The sequence below is a fragment of the Thunnus albacares genome, chromosome 18 (assembly GCF_914725855.1).
Source record: "Thunnus albacares chromosome 18, fThuAlb1.1, whole genome shotgun sequence".
Lineage (NCBI taxonomy): Eukaryota > Metazoa > Chordata > Actinopteri > Scombriformes > Scombridae > Thunnus > Thunnus albacares.
In genome coordinates, this window is record NC_058123.1 from 4,731,850 (window position 1) to 4,749,845 (window position 17,996).

Below are 17,996 nucleotides of genomic sequence, written 5' to 3' on the forward strand. Positions count from 1 at the left end.
CATAAACTATTTGTTTCACATAAGTAGTTTTATTGGTAAAGAAAATGGAATATATTTATATATATATATATATATATATATATATAAGACCACAGCAGTTTGTAAATATTTAAGGAACATTTAGCTACCACTAAGGACACTGAGGTCATAATTTGGGGATTTTAACAAACATAAAGAGTGTTTCTACATTTAAAACACCCTCTTTTTTGTCTGATTTATGTATTTTTTTCACCAGGAATGAGTAGTTCTCCGCATGAACTGGACTCCTAGCAACATGGAGAGGGCTTTAAAACATCATTCAGACGCCTATTTTGGGAAATAAACTTTTAACACTTATTTTACAGGTTAACTTGTGGCCGAAGAGTTGGAAAAGTGTGAGGAGCTGCTGGTTCTCTGTTCTGTATTCCCATTTTAAATTCTTCTTTGAATTATATTCTCAATTTTACTTAACATAGAAACACAGGATTCTTCTGGATAATTTAACAACCCTATAGGTTTATGTTATGGACGCTTTTTTTAGGTATTTCAACTTTGTTTCTGACTAACTGTATGAACATCTCAAAGTGTTGGCTAAAAGACAAAAACAATCTCAAGGACAAAGAACAGCAACACACTGAATAGATGCTTCCAAAAAGACGTTTTATTGAGTACAAATACAACCTTCTGACTTTACGTCTTCAACGTTTTTGTCCGTCATTTTGGTGAACACCTAAAAATAATAAAATACCTATGAGCCTTGGATGTTTCTTGGCTAAATGCACCCTGGGAGTCGTAGTTAAATTCTACCAAAGAACCAGATATTGCCTGGAACTTTTACCAGGGGCAACTGAAAAAGCTCTATTTGTGCATAATTCTCTGTTTTGTTATTATCCCCAGAAACCTGTCCAACTAGACCTCCAAAACCACCAGTCAGGACCAAAAGGGATGGAGGGAGAGGGCTGTAATCCTGGGGTAGCCATGGATTCAGGTAACCCCTTGCTAAAAGCGGTCTTCCTCCGTCGCCTGCGACTGACGCGGCTGCTCCTGGAGGGAGGGGCTTACATCAACGAGAGCGATAGCCAAGGCCAGACACCCCTGATGGTGGCCTGCAGGACCCAGCATACCGACGCCCAGAGTGCCAGCCGGGTCAAACTCGTCCAGTTTCTTCTCGAGAAAGGAGCGGACCCGAACATCCAGGATAAGGAGGGTCGCTCCGCGCTGATGCACGCCTGCCGGGAGCAAGCCAGCCCCGAGGTGGTGTCTCTACTCCTGGATAGCGGAGCGGACATCGGCCTGGAGGATCAGTCTGGGACGTCAGCGCTGGTCTACGCAGTCATGGCTGGAGACTGGAAGGTTCTGAAGCTTTTGATGGACACATGCAAGGCCAAGGGGAAGGAGGTGATCATCATAACGACTGACAAGTTCCCATGTGGGAAACTGCAAGCCAAACAGTACCTCAGCATGCCTCCCCTCGGTCCTCTTGATCAAACGGACAAAATGACATCAGCAGCTCCTGCATCTCCCTCTGAAATTCAGCTCATCACCTCCCCCCAGTACACCTCCTCCTCCTCCTTATGTCCCCCACAGCCGGTCTTCTCTTTTAAAGAAGCCCAGTCCTGCGGCGTAAGCTCCCATCCATGTTCACCTTCACGATTTCGAGAGTTCAGCCAAGCGGCAGCGAACAGACTGCAGCAGCCCCTCCTGAGGTTGAACTCTGAGCCGTGGCTAAAGATCCCGGCTTCCCTGCTCACCCAGCATCCTCATGCAGCCTCAGATAACCGCCAAACCGAGGACTTCTCTCTCAGAATTCCCAAACCGGATGCGGACAACAACACACATTCAAAAGCTGACAACTTCAAATGGTATGAAGCAAGATTGGGACGCGATAAAGGAGTAGAAGGAAATGGAAAGATTGAATGTGCCAACCACAGGGGACAAAAGATATCCTTACCAGGTCTCCTATCGTCCCACTCGGCCTCCCATCCTAATCTTCATTCTGAAACCCTTGGAACAGATTCAGTCACCTCCTCTTCCTCCCTTTCTGGTGGCAAGAACCTCGGCACTCCGCTTCATAGCATGGCCTCGTCGAGCCTTAATAGCATCATCCAGAGGCGTAAACTGGGTACGGACATCTACGGCTCTGACCCCCAGCTAGCTGCAGGGATCCCAAATCTCCCTGAGGAGTCCCAGCACCAGAAAGCAAGAGACCTAACAGAGGGCAAGAAGCTGGCCCCCTTACGCTGCTCTAGCACGCTGGGCTCCAGGGAGTCGCTGTCAACATCGGGCCCGACCAGGAGATTGCTCTCTGGGCTCGAGCGCAGAGGGTCTGGTGCCTTCTTGTTAGACCACAACTCCCAGACCAGGCCTAGATCTCTGCCGCCTCTGACCCTCAACTCCTCCAACGCTCCCATCATCAACGTTTACAACCTCAGCTCCAGTGGTGGAAGCGGTTTCCATGAGAAGGAGTCTGGTCTAAAAACTTTCCTTCCCACCGCTCCTCCCGGGCACCCGAAAGAGATGACGAGGAGGATGCTGCTGAGGAGACACTCGATGCAGACCGAACAGTTCAAAACAACGGCTTGAAATTCAGCCTGGAAGATCGATGTGTTTTAACGTTAAATGTGTTGTTATGTTCATGTGATGTAGTGTCTTTGTAATGAAACTCCGAAATGATGGAAACCAAAGAGGATAAATAAAGAAAAACAAAAGATCCTAATCAATGTAACGACATACATGTTGAAGTTAGCTCCCTCTGCTTCACTGTGCTGTGTGTCGTCACCGTGCACGTTGCTTCAGTGTGCAGTTTTAATATGCAACACTTCCTTAAAGTTGCATTTTAAATTTATGGCCACTTGGGAGTTGAAAACACATCTGACACTTATGTTGTTATGGTGAATATGTTAGCAAAAATACTGCCTATTTCCACATCCAGCAGTCACAGAGCAACATTAGCCTTCATTTGGAGTCGAGTTTCTGGTCATTTGACAGATGTTAAGCTAAATATTCACTCTCCTTTCTGCTCTGTTTTGCTCTCTACGGACTCCTGAGTAAAATATCTGAAAATATCTTTAGCTGCAAGATGTTTTCTTCACCAGCTAGTTGCTAACTTTGTCTGTCTGCTGTTTAGTGCTGGACTAATAGTATACTGTGGGTTCATCAGAGCTTTTCCAGGTTGATAAAAGTGGAATTTGCAGGTTCAAAACCAAAACAATAAGCTAAAAGAGGCAAAAAAAACACATGGAGCTAAGTGCACCTGCAGATTCAGTTGATAATTCTCTGTTGATATTCATTAAGAGCTTTCAGGTTACACACTGTCATTTGATCCATTGTTAGTGTGAAAATGTAAATATAATAATAACATTTAAAGAAAAAAGCCATATATCTGCTCAGCTGAGTCCAATAATAAGTCTTGTTTCAGCTTTGTTTTGGTCTCCACCAGCTCCTGAGAAAATACCTGACTCTCTTCATCAGCTCGTCGTTAACTGTGTCCGTCTCATTTGTGGGTTCAAAATCAAAACAGTGAGCTCAAAGAGGCTAAAAAAGCTGCACAGAGTTAAGAGGAACAGCATAGTTTGATTAGGTAATAGATAATTTTCTTTGGATTGTTAATATAAAAAAATATTGATTACTGCGGCTTGAAAGTCACTGTGTAGAATCTGAAAATGCCAGACAGACATTTTACACAACAGATCGAACCAGAACCAGAACTCAGTGGAAGAAGACAACAAACACTGCCTCATTCTTTCATTGTGATTAAATGATGGTAATTATGACTTCCGCATCTCATAATTACAGGAAAACCAGTATTTTGATAGCGGTAACAAACAGGATGGTACCGTAATATTTAGATTTAATTTTGAAAGCTTGGATGTATTTCAGATGCACGAATGTCTCCTTGACACTCTGGTTTAACTGCTTCTGAAGGAACAGAGAGACTTGGAGAAGGTTAGACTGCTTTCCTCCTGAAAAATAAGAAGGACTTAAGATACCTGTGCAATGTTGACATGCTAAAAATGATAATAATACCATCCATATTACTCAGTGACATTAATATCTCCCATATTATTGGCGCTCAACAAGGAAAACAAGGAAGAAATAAAGCAAATTAAATCAGACAGCGCCATCATGCCTCTGTCTCTTCAAACAGCGACAGCCTGAACATTTTCTCATAATTATGGGAAAACTCCTTTAATTATGAGATTGTTTTCTTGTTATTATGAAATAGTAATTCATAATTAATGAGATAGGGAAGTCATAGTTACAAGATAAGGCCTCCAATTTTTTTTTCCTCTGGTGAATGCAACGCAAAACATGGATGATCACAACATATAGCGGCTTTAAATCAAGAGAGGCTGCTGTATTCGTATTTGCTATTCGGTCGAGGAGTATTTAACACTTTAAATGACAGCTATAAAATAAAAAAGCATCTGTCTCTGAGATTATGTGATTGTGTTTTTAAGGAGAGCAGAAGTAGAAAATTTTCACTGTGTACGAACAGAGAGAGAAAAAAAGTGTTTAATAAATGAATTTATTATGATGTAAAATGTATCACAAATCACTGTAAAAGTACATCACTATGCATTAAATATGCATAATCATATGAACGTGTTCTGTTCTATCATCCATACAAAATAAAAAACACACCCTTATACACATACACATGTGAATTTACTTCTTCAAACTGCTAAAAACATTAAGAACGTCAGTGTTTCCCACATATTTACATGTTTGCATTACTGTTAAAAAAAGAGGATTAAAACACTGTAAAAAGAAGAGCATGTCATGATGAGTTATTATAAACAAGAGCCATTAAAAATTAACTGGGGTTATGTATTAATTTGCATTTAACTCTTATCACATTAGGCAAAATAAATACATATTATTTAAAAGTATTTATGGCAGGTGACACTCACAGCACAAACGGTGGCTTAATGCAAGACAGAACAGTTGTTTTCTGTGCTTCCTAAGTACAAAACAACCTTTACAAAGTTTCACCAGCTCAGATGGACCGCGGTGACGTCGCAACCGGCGTCCTCGACACGACGCTCCTCGCTCTGAGAAGCAGACTGAGGACGACAGCAGAGCCAAAAAAACCCGATTGAGTCCTTTCTGTCTCATCTCGGACAGGCGTGTGTGATCCTCACAGAGTCGCTCAGGCTCTGCGGTCGTAATCGCTGACCATCTTCTTGATGTGGTTCAGTTTTCCCTTCAGGTATTTACACCTGCGCTTCTTCATCTGATAATCTGCAGACTGTGGGGAGAAGATGGGAGATTCATGAGAAAAAGAAATAGAATAGAGAATAAAGAATAAGATGCTATTATGGACTTTGCTCTGAAGATCTCTTTAGATCTGTTTATCGATCTCACGTACCCGTTTCATGTCCTTTATCCTTCTGTACTCATCCAAAGCGTCCTGTTAAAAGAGAAAAAAAGAATTTGTTAGTCATACATTTCAAATTGAAACAGAAAATCTCTTAAGATTAATGTCAAGGACACACATGCTTTTTTGTCGTCTTTCTTAAACCTATATTAAGTGATTTTTTGCCACTCGGGGGACAGTTGAAACAAGCTGTACACACAACATTGACTTATCACCTTATTAAATGTAATGTATATGTAGCAAACAGATGTAGTATAATTATTTGTTTGGAGTCATGTTTGTGTTCATCGATGAACACAAACATTTTTAGCTCAGTTTTTGGTCTCCACAAACTCCTGAGAAAAATATCTGTCTCTCGTCTTTAGCGAGATGTTCCACTTTCTTCACCAGCTAGTCGCTAACTGTGTATTTAGCTGCAAAATGCTTCACTATGTTCACCAGCTAGTCACTAACTTTATCTGCTGAACAGGTGGAGTACAGTGAGTTTATCATTGAAAACAGCTGCCTGTTGCTGCAGTGAGCACAAAAAACATTAAAGCTGCAGGCCATAAAGGCAAAATAAGTGATTAAGAAACATGCAAAAACACTCTGTAGAGCTGAAAGGATTAACAGAGCTGGGTGATAATTCTCTGTAATCACTCTTCATGTTACACAGAGTCATTTGATCCATTATTAAAATAAAAAATATTGATTAAAGCAGCTTTAATGTCACGAGTTTTAAAGCAAATTATATTTCTGGTGTTGATTCCTACACTATAAATGCTTCAAACAGCAACAAATTGATTGAAATTGATGATAAATTATGTGGTTTTAAATCATTAAATAATATAAATAGGTGAGTAAATAAATATCAAACTGTTTTTCTATAAGCTCTCACCAGATACTGTGGGCTGCCCTCCTGCAGCTCGTCCAGCTCTCTGTCGACTTCTGCCAGATTCTTATTGATGGCGTCCAGCTCCGCCTGCATGTCTTTGTACTCCTGGTGGTCGCGGTCAAATTCACGCTTGTAGTCGTTGCGTTCCTGCTCGTTGGCGATCGGAGGAAATTCACTAAAAAGGTAGAAAGGACGAGGAAAGAGAGGGAATATTTTAAATTACAGCTACGATAAGTCAAAGCACGCTGGCGTAGAGGAGTCCAACTTCTACAAAATGTCTCATTCGTACCTGTAAAAGTCGCTGTCGTCGTCCAGCTCGTCTCCAGACGAGGCGTAGTCGGTGTCGTAGTCCTGTCCATCAGCTCGACGCGGCCGACCAGCGCGTCTCTTTTTGGGCCTTCCAGCCGAGCTGGCGGCTAAATCAGAGTTACTGCTGTAGGGAACCCCGTTCTGCAGAGGCAGGTTCTCTTCCGCTGTAGGCCTGCAGGACAAAGGACAGTTACAGGATTTATATTATTAGACTATACAGAAAAAACTCTAATAACAACAATAATAATAATAATCATAATAATAATACAAAACAGAAAAACAGAACATAAAAGTGCTTTCACAGCTTAGCTATGCATGTTTTACCATTTGAAGATGCTCTTACATCCATGAAAAACATGACTGCACAAAGGAAAAATACTGTAATATCCACTAAACTGTGTGTGACAGTTTTAACTTTAATCTCTCTTCTCTTCAGTAACTTCACAATGTCGAAAGAGGAAGTAAAATAAAAGGTCATTCTGATCTGATGATGATCTGCCGATCCATCCGATGAGCGTTCAACTATGACTTCCTGTTTCTCTCACATGTTTACCTCTTTGTAGTTTCCTTATCAGCACAAATAGATTTCACATAGTTTCGGTGTTGCAGGGAAATAGCACACATGAATCTTAAAAAACACTCATGCATGTTTGTTTTTCGACTGTCCTACTTTCAGAGGAATCCATCACACAGACTGGTTCACATTTTTGCATAATAACAAGTTCCAGCAAGCTTTTCGACAGCAGACGTCTGAGGCAAACCAGTTTTAAGTGTTTCCTATAGCTCTATACATACTAGTATTTATACTATACATGGTTTATATGCTTAGTAACATGTTGTATAAACAGGAAGACGTGCCAGCAGATGAAAATTAATTTGGAAAGCCAATTCCAATTAGACGTAAAATGAAGAAAATCTGAATTCATCCAAATATTAATACTTTTGTTTGCTTTTTGACAGCTTTTTTTTTTTTTTTTTTTTTTACAGCCCAAAATCACACATGTACAGATTTAATTTCCCTCCTCAAAATTCAAGATTTTTAAAAAGGAGGATCCTCAAAGATGCCAGTTTACACACAAAATTTACTTAATTATCATCAATGTTCCAATGTAAACACACTCAAACCCTCGTTAGAATTTGTATATTATGAAGCATCTCTGTGGTCTAAAGTTCCATTTGGATGGGATCGACATTACAGAGAGAGGTGGGGAGTGAAATATTCTCTCCGTGCTCTTCTGCAATTACACTCATCATTCCTGACGGGACTTTAACCATCAGAAAATTGCAGGATACGGTCTGTAATCGACATGAACATTCAGCAGGACAAAGCCAAAAGAGAAAAGCCTCCCTACGGGGGGCGCCGGAGAGTTCAAGGCGAGGCAAACTCTCTTTGTGACTCTTTCTTTGTGTCACGAGTCAATTCTGAACACACAGACATGATGTCCATCAGCAATAAACCTCCATATATCCACTTAGATATCAGAGGAAAATAGAGACTTCAGAACATGCCTGAAAATCAACATGTTTAATCCAGTAATAGTTGTCTGTACAACAGCTGCTAGTAGCTAATTCAGCAGACATTTAATGGTGTCAATTTGCCAAATAAAGACTAAAAACAGGGCTCAAATGAGAGCAGCAGTATCTTCCTGTAGCTGACATTAAAAAGGCTGATTTGATGAGCTTTTATGGAGTCTTGCTCACCTTCTGTCATCACACTGGTTCCCAAATAGGCCTATATGTTGGTGTTAGCATGTTTCCATCCATCAGATTAATAAAATATTTTTGTACGAGAAGGACTTGCAGCTCTTCCTGCAGGTGATGTTAAAATGTTGTCTGAACGGGGCTTAAAAACACCTACATCACAATCACAACATCCTCACTTTGATTACAACTGAGAACATCTGTTTTAAGTTACCTTCTTTGCTTTCCCCACATATTTCCAGTTTCTCTCTACTGTGAAACGTCAAATAAAAGAAAATAAACCTTTAAAATCTGCTCATTGTGCTCAAACCGCTGCATTAACCTGTCTCTCTGTGCTGCCATCTGCAGCGTGCAGTACATTAAAACATCACACACACACACCCTCAGTTATCAGTGCAGCTGTTTATCTCTGTCAGTATTACTCACTGTGGGGTGTAGCTGTACGGAGGTTTGTCATAGTTTGTGCTTTCGTCATCCAGGTGACTCCTGGAGCCTCTCAGCTTATCGGGGTAGTCCGCCATCGGGAGCTCCTCCGGGGGGACGGACACATTGTTCACCTTCAGGAAAGAGTCACAAACATTTTAACAATACACCAAAAAAAACATATTTAGTAATGTTATAGCATTAAGGTACAATATCTAATGTTTGCTGCACCACAAGAGTAATATGAATTTACAGGGTTTCTGCAGTGTTCACCAAATTAAAATTTAAGACTTTTAAAAGACCATAAAGACACATTCAAACCAGTCAAACAATGATGGAAAACCAGTAAGGAAAATAAGGCCTACAGTTATATAAGGGCATGAACTTACTGACATTTCTATCATGTTTGTCAGCACTTCCCAGCTGTATATAACAAAAATTCATGCTAATACAATTAAATCAATTAACGCAACCTAGAGCCAGATAAGTGGTGATAACTGATGGATGGATTAACCAATGAAAAAACATTTGTTTATGCTAAAACTCTTCTTTTATCCACAGTGAGCTGATGAGCTACTGTAGCTGCAGTAGTGATGCAGGTCTGATGGTCACTGCAGCACAATCAACTGTTGCACAAGTTTCATTGTATATTATAGATATAGAACATCTCCCAACAGCCTGCAAACACATGCAAAAACAACTCACAGCTAATGTTACTATCTACAGCAGGAAATTTAAGGTTTAAGGTCTTTTTGGAGGGAAATGAACTCAACGCTTCTGCAAATCATCTACGGTAAAAAGAAAAGTAAACTGTATTATCAGCGATAACCTTTTATGTTTATTACTATTCCTCTCATTTAACGTCTGCCTTTCTCAAACAAAACACACTGGATCTCTGCCAACTCCAGTATGATACGCCTGCATGGACTTGTCCTCTGAAAGTATGTGTCATTATTGAGTTACACCCTGCTGCACACCCCCCAAAACACCAGTCTGCATGTATTTGCTGCAGGTCTCCACAGTCAGCACTTTCAGACAAACATTCCCACAAGCTACGGTGAAATATCTCTGGTTTCCAGTATCATGTTGCTGCTGCGGTGTTGTGTGTCCGCTAACTGGTGGACCTGAGGGTTTTGAGTTCTGGTCGGACCTGTTCTTCCGCTGCGGTAAACTAAACTGTGAGGAATCGGCTCAGCTGAATGTCACCATGACTTACAACCTGTTAACAAAATGACTCACCTACTCATCCCTACTTACTATGAGCATGTCAAGTGTGAGAGTTGTTGCAAAACACTTCTGAAAATAGCTCCGGAAAGAAGGATGATTCATGATGAGATGTAAACACTGAATTTTTTAACGCTTGACAGTTCAGGTTTGGAATTCTTCCTTCCATACGACATTATCAGCTGAAACTGACTGAAACTGTCACCTGTGAACAAACCACACCTTGAAACTGAGCATGCTAGAAAGAAAGAAGTGATCTGCACGTCCCCCTCCCCCTCCGAAAAACAGGTGATTGCCACCAAACAGGTCGAACCACTTCAACTGATACACAAAGTGCTGCTGTGCTTCAACAGAGACCAGATATTAGATCAGCTATGAGAGCTTCTTTTGATTTTCACCTCTGGAAGGTTTAGAGCTGAAATGATTTGTTGCTTTTGCGCAGACAGTGTGGGGTCTTTTTCTTTATGCATCAAGGCAGTTTCTCTTATTCAGGACTTATTTTACTGTGATGTTTTTACTGTTTCCACTTTGTTGTCGTGACGTTTCTCTACCTTTGTCTGTGACTGAGCCGTGTCAGTCACAGACAAGAGGAATTTCTGTTGCTATGTGACACAATAAAGTTTTATTTAATCTTGAATCTTACTAGAAAAAGCACCAGGATGCTGCATAAAACTCAGCAAAGTTGAAAGAAACTAAGAGCTGAAACTAGTAGTTGATTAACTGATTATTTGATCAACAGAAAAATAAGCGATTAACCATTTAAGTCAATTATCAAGCAAAAAGCAAACTTCAAATTGTTAGGATTTGCTGCTTTTTTCCTTTTTATATCATTGTAACCTGAATATATTTGCTGGTTTTGTCCAACCAACAGTCCAAAGCTCAATGTCACCTTGCTTTTGAAGACTACAGACGACTGATAAATTGAGGAAAATAATCTGGTAATCCATAACGAAAACGCTCAGGTTAAATAATTCAACATCTAACACTCACCCACGCCTCTACGTCCTGAGGAGGCCCCATCTCGTCGATGACCTTCACTTTCTTCCACAAAATGTTGCTCTTGCCGTAGTTTCGGATCTTCTGGCGGGTCTTCAGAGCGAAGACGAGCATGATGATGAGAGCCACGGTAACCAGGAAGCCGCACACCACGGCGATGGCCTGGAACGAGAGATAAACCACTGAGTTAAAACGTTTCTGAGTTACTTTCAGAGCCATTTCACTCATTTTCTGATCTTTATATTTGGCTGATTGATCAGTGTGATTGTTTTATTGTTTCTGGGGATCAAAATAAAGGATAAAGAATACAGAATAAATCCTCCTGTGCTGACGCAGGTATGAGAACATTAAAAAAATGGACGTCAAATCTGTGTGTTCACCTCTTGTGGCTCCACGACGCAGTAGTGGTAGAGGTACTGATTGACGAACACTCCTGAGGGCTGCGGTTGTTGGTACTGGGCGCAAAGGCCGGCGATCTGGCTGCCGTAGACCGAACCGGAGGACTGGGCCATGGGGTTCACTGCCACCAGGTAGACTATGGAAGCTATTAGCATTAGCAGCGCTAGGATGGCGCAGATGATGATCACTGCCAGGTAGAACTTCCTGCTCTCTGATAGGCTCTGGTGAGACACGATGATGATGAAGATGACCAGGCCAGTGATAAAGGTGATGGCTGCCATGGCGATGATAAACCCTTTGCCCGCCCGGGGGTCATTGTAGTTCCCTCCTAGTCCTCCGTAACCGTAGTTGTTTCCGGCTCCATATCCACCGCCGCCAAAGCTGCCATACCCGCCGCCGCCATACCCGCCGCCGCCATAGCTTCCCCCGTAGCCTCCGCCGTACCCTAAACCCCCAAAACCACCCAAGGCTCCCTGAGTGTCCCACGCCAAAGTGGAGGCAACACAGGCAAATATGGCCAAACACAGCACGATGACGATGATGGACATGATTTTGAGGATGCCCGGTGGGGATGTCCAGCGGTAGAAATGCTGGAACTCATCATCGGGGTAGTAAGAGTATGCCGGCTGGGGAGGGGCGTTACTGTGAACACAGAAAAAAAAACATTTATTGTAAAAGTGTAAATTCAATCTGAGTGCAGTTTGGAAGCAAAGAAAGGCTGTAAGGATATGAATCTTATAAGCAATCCTGTTGAATTTATAGAAGGAACGCTACGAGTCCTTCAAGAGCAAATTTAAAAAGAAAAGCATTTTACTCATAAATTTTTTTTCAAAAACTTGATTTTCAGGTTCTTTTTATGGTTCAACCTCAGCAGAGCTACAACAAACATTCATTTTCATTATCGATTAATGTGTTGATTATTTTCTCAATTAGCTGATTAGTTGTTTGGTCTAGAAAATGAAGTTGAATCAGAAAATGGTGAAAAATGTTGATCACTGTTTCCAAGAGCTAAAAATCACGTCATAAAATGTCTTGTTTTGTCCACAACCCAAAGATATTCAGTTTACTGTCATAAAAGACTAAAGAAACCAGAAAAAAAATGTACATTTAAGAAGCTGGAACCAGAGAATTATAGCATTTTTTCTTTAAAAAAAAATGACTTAACATGACCAATACCAAAACTCAGCAACCTGTCCAATATTAAAAAAAACAACAATTTTTAAGTTGCTCAGAATCAGTTGGTTATTTTTGAATCAAAAAATCCAGGTCAAGTTTTTAAAAAAAAATCAAGTTGCTCAAATTGGATTGGTGACATTTAGACACCAAAATTTATTATAACTTGAACATCTGGGCTACCAAGGATCAATCACATGTCAGCACTTTCGGGTTACGTTCTGTCATGATCACATGATCCAAGAGAGAAAAAAATTCAGATGAGCAACTAAAAAATTTCAATCAAATTACAGATCTGACCTCCGGGAAATTTCAGAAAGAGGAATTCAAACCACATAAATGGTTTTCATACCAAGATAAGCTGTATATCATTTTAAACATTAAGTCTTCAGTAATGGTTAAATTGTGGCCTTTCTTTACTTCCATACAACGATGTGTTCATACACAGTGTGTGAATAGATTGAAGTTAAGGAGGATAAACAGAACAGATCATTTATATTCATCAAAAGAGACTCACTATCCATCCGACTCGTAGGGAGGTGGACTCCCGTTGGGCCTCGAGGACATCTCTGCTGGATCCTTTGAGGTGCTGATCTGTGAAGACGAATCTACAAGAAGATTTCTATTGTTAGAACACATTTACTTCAACATTTTCTCAATTTCCTTAAACATGATGTTGATTAATTGATTATATAATATCAGAAAATAGTGAAAAATGGCCGTCAAAATACCCTAAAGCCCAAGGCAGTATCATCAAATTGCTTGTTTTGTCTGAACAATACTCCAGAATTTAAAATATTTAGTTTAATTATGACATAAAACTATAAAAAGGCAGCAGTTCTTCACATATAAGAAGCTGGTACTAGGAAAGATTTGGCATATATGACTCAAACGATTAGTGGATTATCAAAACAGTTGCATTAATCACCAAATCAATTAACTGACTAATTATTTCAGCTCTATTTTGAAATCATACTTAAACTATAATGACGTATTATGTAAGTTTTAACCGCCATTTCAATGTATGAAACTACTGGAAGCAGTTTCCGTCATATTAACACAACACTTGACATTTTCCTTTATCGTTTTCTACAACACTATAACTTAGGAGATAAGTTGTTTTAAAGCGGTATCTAACAACAAACCTTTATTCTGGCCAAAGGTAACAAGTTATTTTAAATTTAAAAACCATAAAGTCAAAGAAGCTTCCGGTGTTAATCTCTCAAACACTCACCTGTTGCTCGGTGTGTCTGCTCCTCTCTGCCTCACTTCAACTGTGTCGACTGAAACTGCTGCTGCCGCTGCTGATAAACAACAACCCGGGCCACACCTTGAGGATGTCGGCTCTCGGTCAATAAAGCCCCGCCCCCCTCTTTACCTTACAGGTGTCACGTTACCTAACAACACCGGAAGTCCTCCATGCACGAGGAAATACCTGGAAATACGTCAGTTGATGTAAAGAGGCAGACACAACAGTCTCAGGGTTGGTTGTGTCTGATGTAGCTGAAGCACAACCAGATGTTTTATTTCGGTTCAAATACAGAGAAGCAGCAGCATTAATTAAATAATTAAGACAATTAAAAGATAAATAATAATAATAATATATGATAAGTTATATTGTGCAAAGAATTCATAGAAATTATTGAACTAAATGTGTTTTTACATCTTAGAGGGACCTATTATTACATTTTATGGAGTCCTGAAACTGACAAAATGTAGTAAAATGTTATCAGACATAAAAAAATATAACTGAATACATCAATAATTAATATTTTAAGCTAAATTATTGAAATTGAGTGAAACAAGAAAGATAAATCTTCATGGTTTTCTTTGATCCTCCAGTCAGTTGATGCAGAAAAAGCAAAAAGCGGTTTAGTTTTTTCTTTTCCACCAATCAGTTGATAAATTAGAATTAAATCTTAATTAATTTTACTCTTATATTTAATTATTTCATTCAATTTCCCATTTTTGGTCCAGGGTCAAATACCAAATAATGTTATTTCATCAGCTGCTTGTTGGTAAAGAAAAAACTAAAAAGCTTTTTGCTTTTTTTTTTTTTTTTTTTTTTACCAACAGATGAGAGGTTAAAGAAAAAGTATAAAGCTTTATATTTTTGTATATATTTATGTGTGGTTATGGTTATATATACACACAAATACACACACACACACACACACACATATATATATATATATATATATATATATATATATATATATATATATATATATATATGTAGGAGAAGAAGCTTGTTCCTTTTTTACCAGCTAATTGGAGGTTTAAAGGGGGTTAAGGTTTTCTATATGTCTACATTTTAATTATTCAGCTAAATATATATATATATTTTAATTATCATATTCATAGTTTTATTTGTGATTTGTCTTATAGCTGCTTACTACATTTTGTCAGTTTTGGGCTTCCATACCTGACATTATCAGACAGACAAACTAATAATAAGAAGAAGAGGTTCACCAGGAGCCCGCTTCAGAAAGCGGGTTTCGTGAAAACTGAGTTTTTTCACCCTGAAATGAGGGAAATTCTGGGTTTTCAGTTTCTGAAAGAGAGCTAAATTAAACTTGGAGTCAGTTACCATGGTAACCTAACCTGCTTGTGTTGGCAGGTTTTCCTTCAACAAACCCAAAGTTTCTCTTTGTCTCCTTCCTCTTACAGAACCAGCCAACTGTTTCATTTCTTCATTTATTCAGTCCGGAGGTTTACTATCTGTCAGAATCTAAATCCTGATTGGATATTAGTTTAGTTCCTCAAGGACTTTCTAAAGTTACTGCTTTTATGTGCATCAGTCGTTTCTTTGAACAGCAGTTTTTTTTTTTCTCTCACATTCAGATATTAAACAGCGTGAATTCATCCTCAGCTCAGAATAACTTCTCTTATAACTAGAAAAGCTCCTGCACTGAAATCTTTATTGCACATAATGTGTAATCTCAGTTTAAATCTAGAATATCTGTATGAAGCTTTAGACACATGGGATCAATGAATAATTATCTCTGTCAGTCATGATGTGATTGGTCGCACTGATGGAATATAATTCCTATAATATTGTAGATTATATGTTAATATGCTGAGTGAGCAGGATCGTGGTGCAGCTGCAGAATGTAGTTTGAAAGTGAGATTTTTTTAAATAGAAGCATAATCTTAATGTGTTTTAACAGCATTCAGTGTTTAAATTTACTACATTTGTTGAAGTAGCTGAAATAAAGTCACTGAATGCTGTTGAACTGAGATACAAATAGACGTCTAACAATTTAAAATCTGCTGTATTTTAACCACGACGCCTTTTCAAGTGCAAATCACCAAACACATTATTACTGGATCAGACTGTGCGCTTACAGTCACGTCTCTGTGTCTTTGATCTATATATGTTTTAAATCTTTTACTATATTTCTCATCTCCAGTTGCTGCTTCCTGTGTTTTATTCGTCAGATTGAAGCTAAACAAATATATTTAAATTGTAACGTTGCTGCAGCCTGATACACAGTCAGATTCCACTTTATCATCATTGAGGTAAATGTACGTCTGCTAAATGATCAATTAATGGTGTTGTGTTACTTAACTTATTGATACTTTTCCTGCTCTGGCTCTTTAAAAAAAAAAGATAAATGTGCATTAATATCTCTACATCCACTGGATTAAAACAGAGGCTCTGACTTTTATTTACATGTTGCCATGGTGACTCTGGCTTTTTTCATTCATCACGCACGCACTTAACTCAAGAGTGAACACACTCAGAGTTGATTGAACTCTGATCAGCTGTTCTGAAAGCAAAAACTCTGAGTTTTTCCCATCTCGGGGTTCATCACTCAGAGTTTAGGGCTGCAACTTTTTTTGGATTGATAGATTTATTTTGTTTAAGAAAACGGTGAGTAATGCCCGTCACAAGTTCCAAAAACCTTAAGTGATGTCTTCAAATTGTGTGTTTTGACAACAATTTTACTGTCATATGAGACAATGAAACGCAACAAATCATCACAACTGAGGCAGAAACAAACTGAAAAGTAACTTAATTGACAAGTTGCAAATTAGTTTTCTTTCGGTTAATTAATCAACTTCTAGTTTCAGCTCTAATTTAGGGTTTGTTGTTTTTTTCTCTTATATTATAATCAATTCAGTATAATCAATTATTTTGCAGAGTCTCACATATCACTCTGGTGTCTTTCTTCCTGTTTCCAGTAAAAGAAACTGTGCCCGGGTGTTTATGAATAAAGGAAGCGAACCCCAGACCGCCAGACAGTGGGTAAGCAGAAATGTATTCTGAAAAAAGAAAGCACCAATTGATCACTTAAATTATGAAAGAATATGGACATTTACAGCAACATATTTACAACTTAACATATAAAACAAGAGAAATCCAGTTCTTGTGATGTATTCCCATTAAATCAGGACGTTTTACAGTGGTATAGAGGACATACAGAGGCACTTAGTGATATTTAAGTGAACATTAAGTACAAATTGTTTAATCTATGAAATGGTTGAACAAAGTCCCAAGTGTTCAAAATACATACAACACAACATTTTACTAATTCTGCTATAGGACATACACAATTCCATTTGTCAAACAGTTACATATTAAAAAAAAACAAAAAACAGACACATTGTGCAATTAAAACAATCAAAAAAAGTTTAAGAAACAGTTTAAGAATCCAGTTGGATGACGATCTGTCACAACAAGCAGTGTTTTTTTTTTTTTAAAGGACCAGAGTGTAACATTTAGTGACATCTAGTGGTGACGTTGCAGATTGCAACCAAATGAATACTCACCCCCTTCCCCCTCCCCTCCAACTCCCTTTCCAAGCGTGTACAAGAACCTACGGTGGCTGCGAAACTCTCAAAAAAATGCAAAAGCCCCTCTCTAGAGCCAGTGTTTGGTTTGTCTGTTCTGGGCTACCGTAGAAACATGGCGGTGCAACATGGCGGCCTCCATGGAAGACGACCTGCTCCCTCTGTAGATATAAAGGGCTCATTCTAAGGTAAACAAAACACATCAATTCTTATTTATACACTAATAAAAACATACTTATGAATTTTATATTCCCATTTCTGCCAAGTCCGTTCCATTAGATGCCACTAAATTCAACACACTGCACCTTTATCAGGCAGCGAATTTGTAAAACTAACAATAAACACAAAGACTAACAAGAACAGTAGTTAGGCGCCAGTTTACAGAAGGTAAACCTTGACAGACATAAAGCAGCATCTCTCATTTTTTCCTCTATATGCTTCTTCTATCTCCTCTAAACTGACAGACGGATCGGATACCAGTGTCATTTATAAAAATAATTAAGTGTTGTGTTTCAGCTACAATTACAGTCACAGTATCACACATATATTGAGCTCTTTGGACCATTTTAAGTGTAGAAACATTCAACCCTTTAACTTGTGGGCTTTAATAAACGCAGACATGCAAAAACTTGCTGATAAAACGTTTGTTGGACAGATTTTTAAAGCGAGCTGGATTTCCCTGTGATGCTCCTTAGTGTTGACTGGTGTTCAACTCTCCAGTTAAAATGTCTTTTTTTTTTT

General features: G+C 38.9%; 2 protein-coding genes across 2 annotated transcripts; one reads left to right on the top strand and one right to left on the bottom strand.

Moving 5' to 3' along the window:
* Positions 1 to 840: 840 nt before the first annotated feature.
* Positions 841 to 3,215, top strand: ankrd34ba (ankyrin repeat domain 34Ba). Its single transcript, XM_044333494.1, has one exon. The coding sequence runs from the start codon at positions 925 to 927 to the stop codon at positions 2,560 to 2,562; it is 1,638 nt and encodes a 545-aa protein (XP_044189429.1). The 5' UTR covers positions 841 to 924; the 3' UTR covers positions 2,563 to 3,215.
* A 1,276-nt stretch (positions 3,216 to 4,491) lies between these two features.
* oclna (occludin a) lies at positions 4,492 to 13,812 on the bottom strand. The gene is made up of 9 exons (XM_044333496.1): positions 13,693 to 13,812; positions 12,976 to 13,066; positions 11,267 to 11,927; positions 10,881 to 11,048; positions 8,670 to 8,800; positions 6,523 to 6,714; positions 6,237 to 6,408; positions 5,351 to 5,392; positions 4,492 to 5,230 (listed from the first exon to the last, which is right to left on the bottom strand). Exons 2-9 carry the CDS (start codon positions 13,023 to 13,025, stop codon positions 5,132 to 5,134), a joined length of 1,515 nt encoding a protein of 504 aa, XP_044189431.1. The 5' UTR covers positions 13,026 to 13,066; positions 13,693 to 13,812; the 3' UTR covers positions 4,492 to 5,131.
* Positions 13,813 to 17,996: the final 4,184 nt, after the last annotated feature.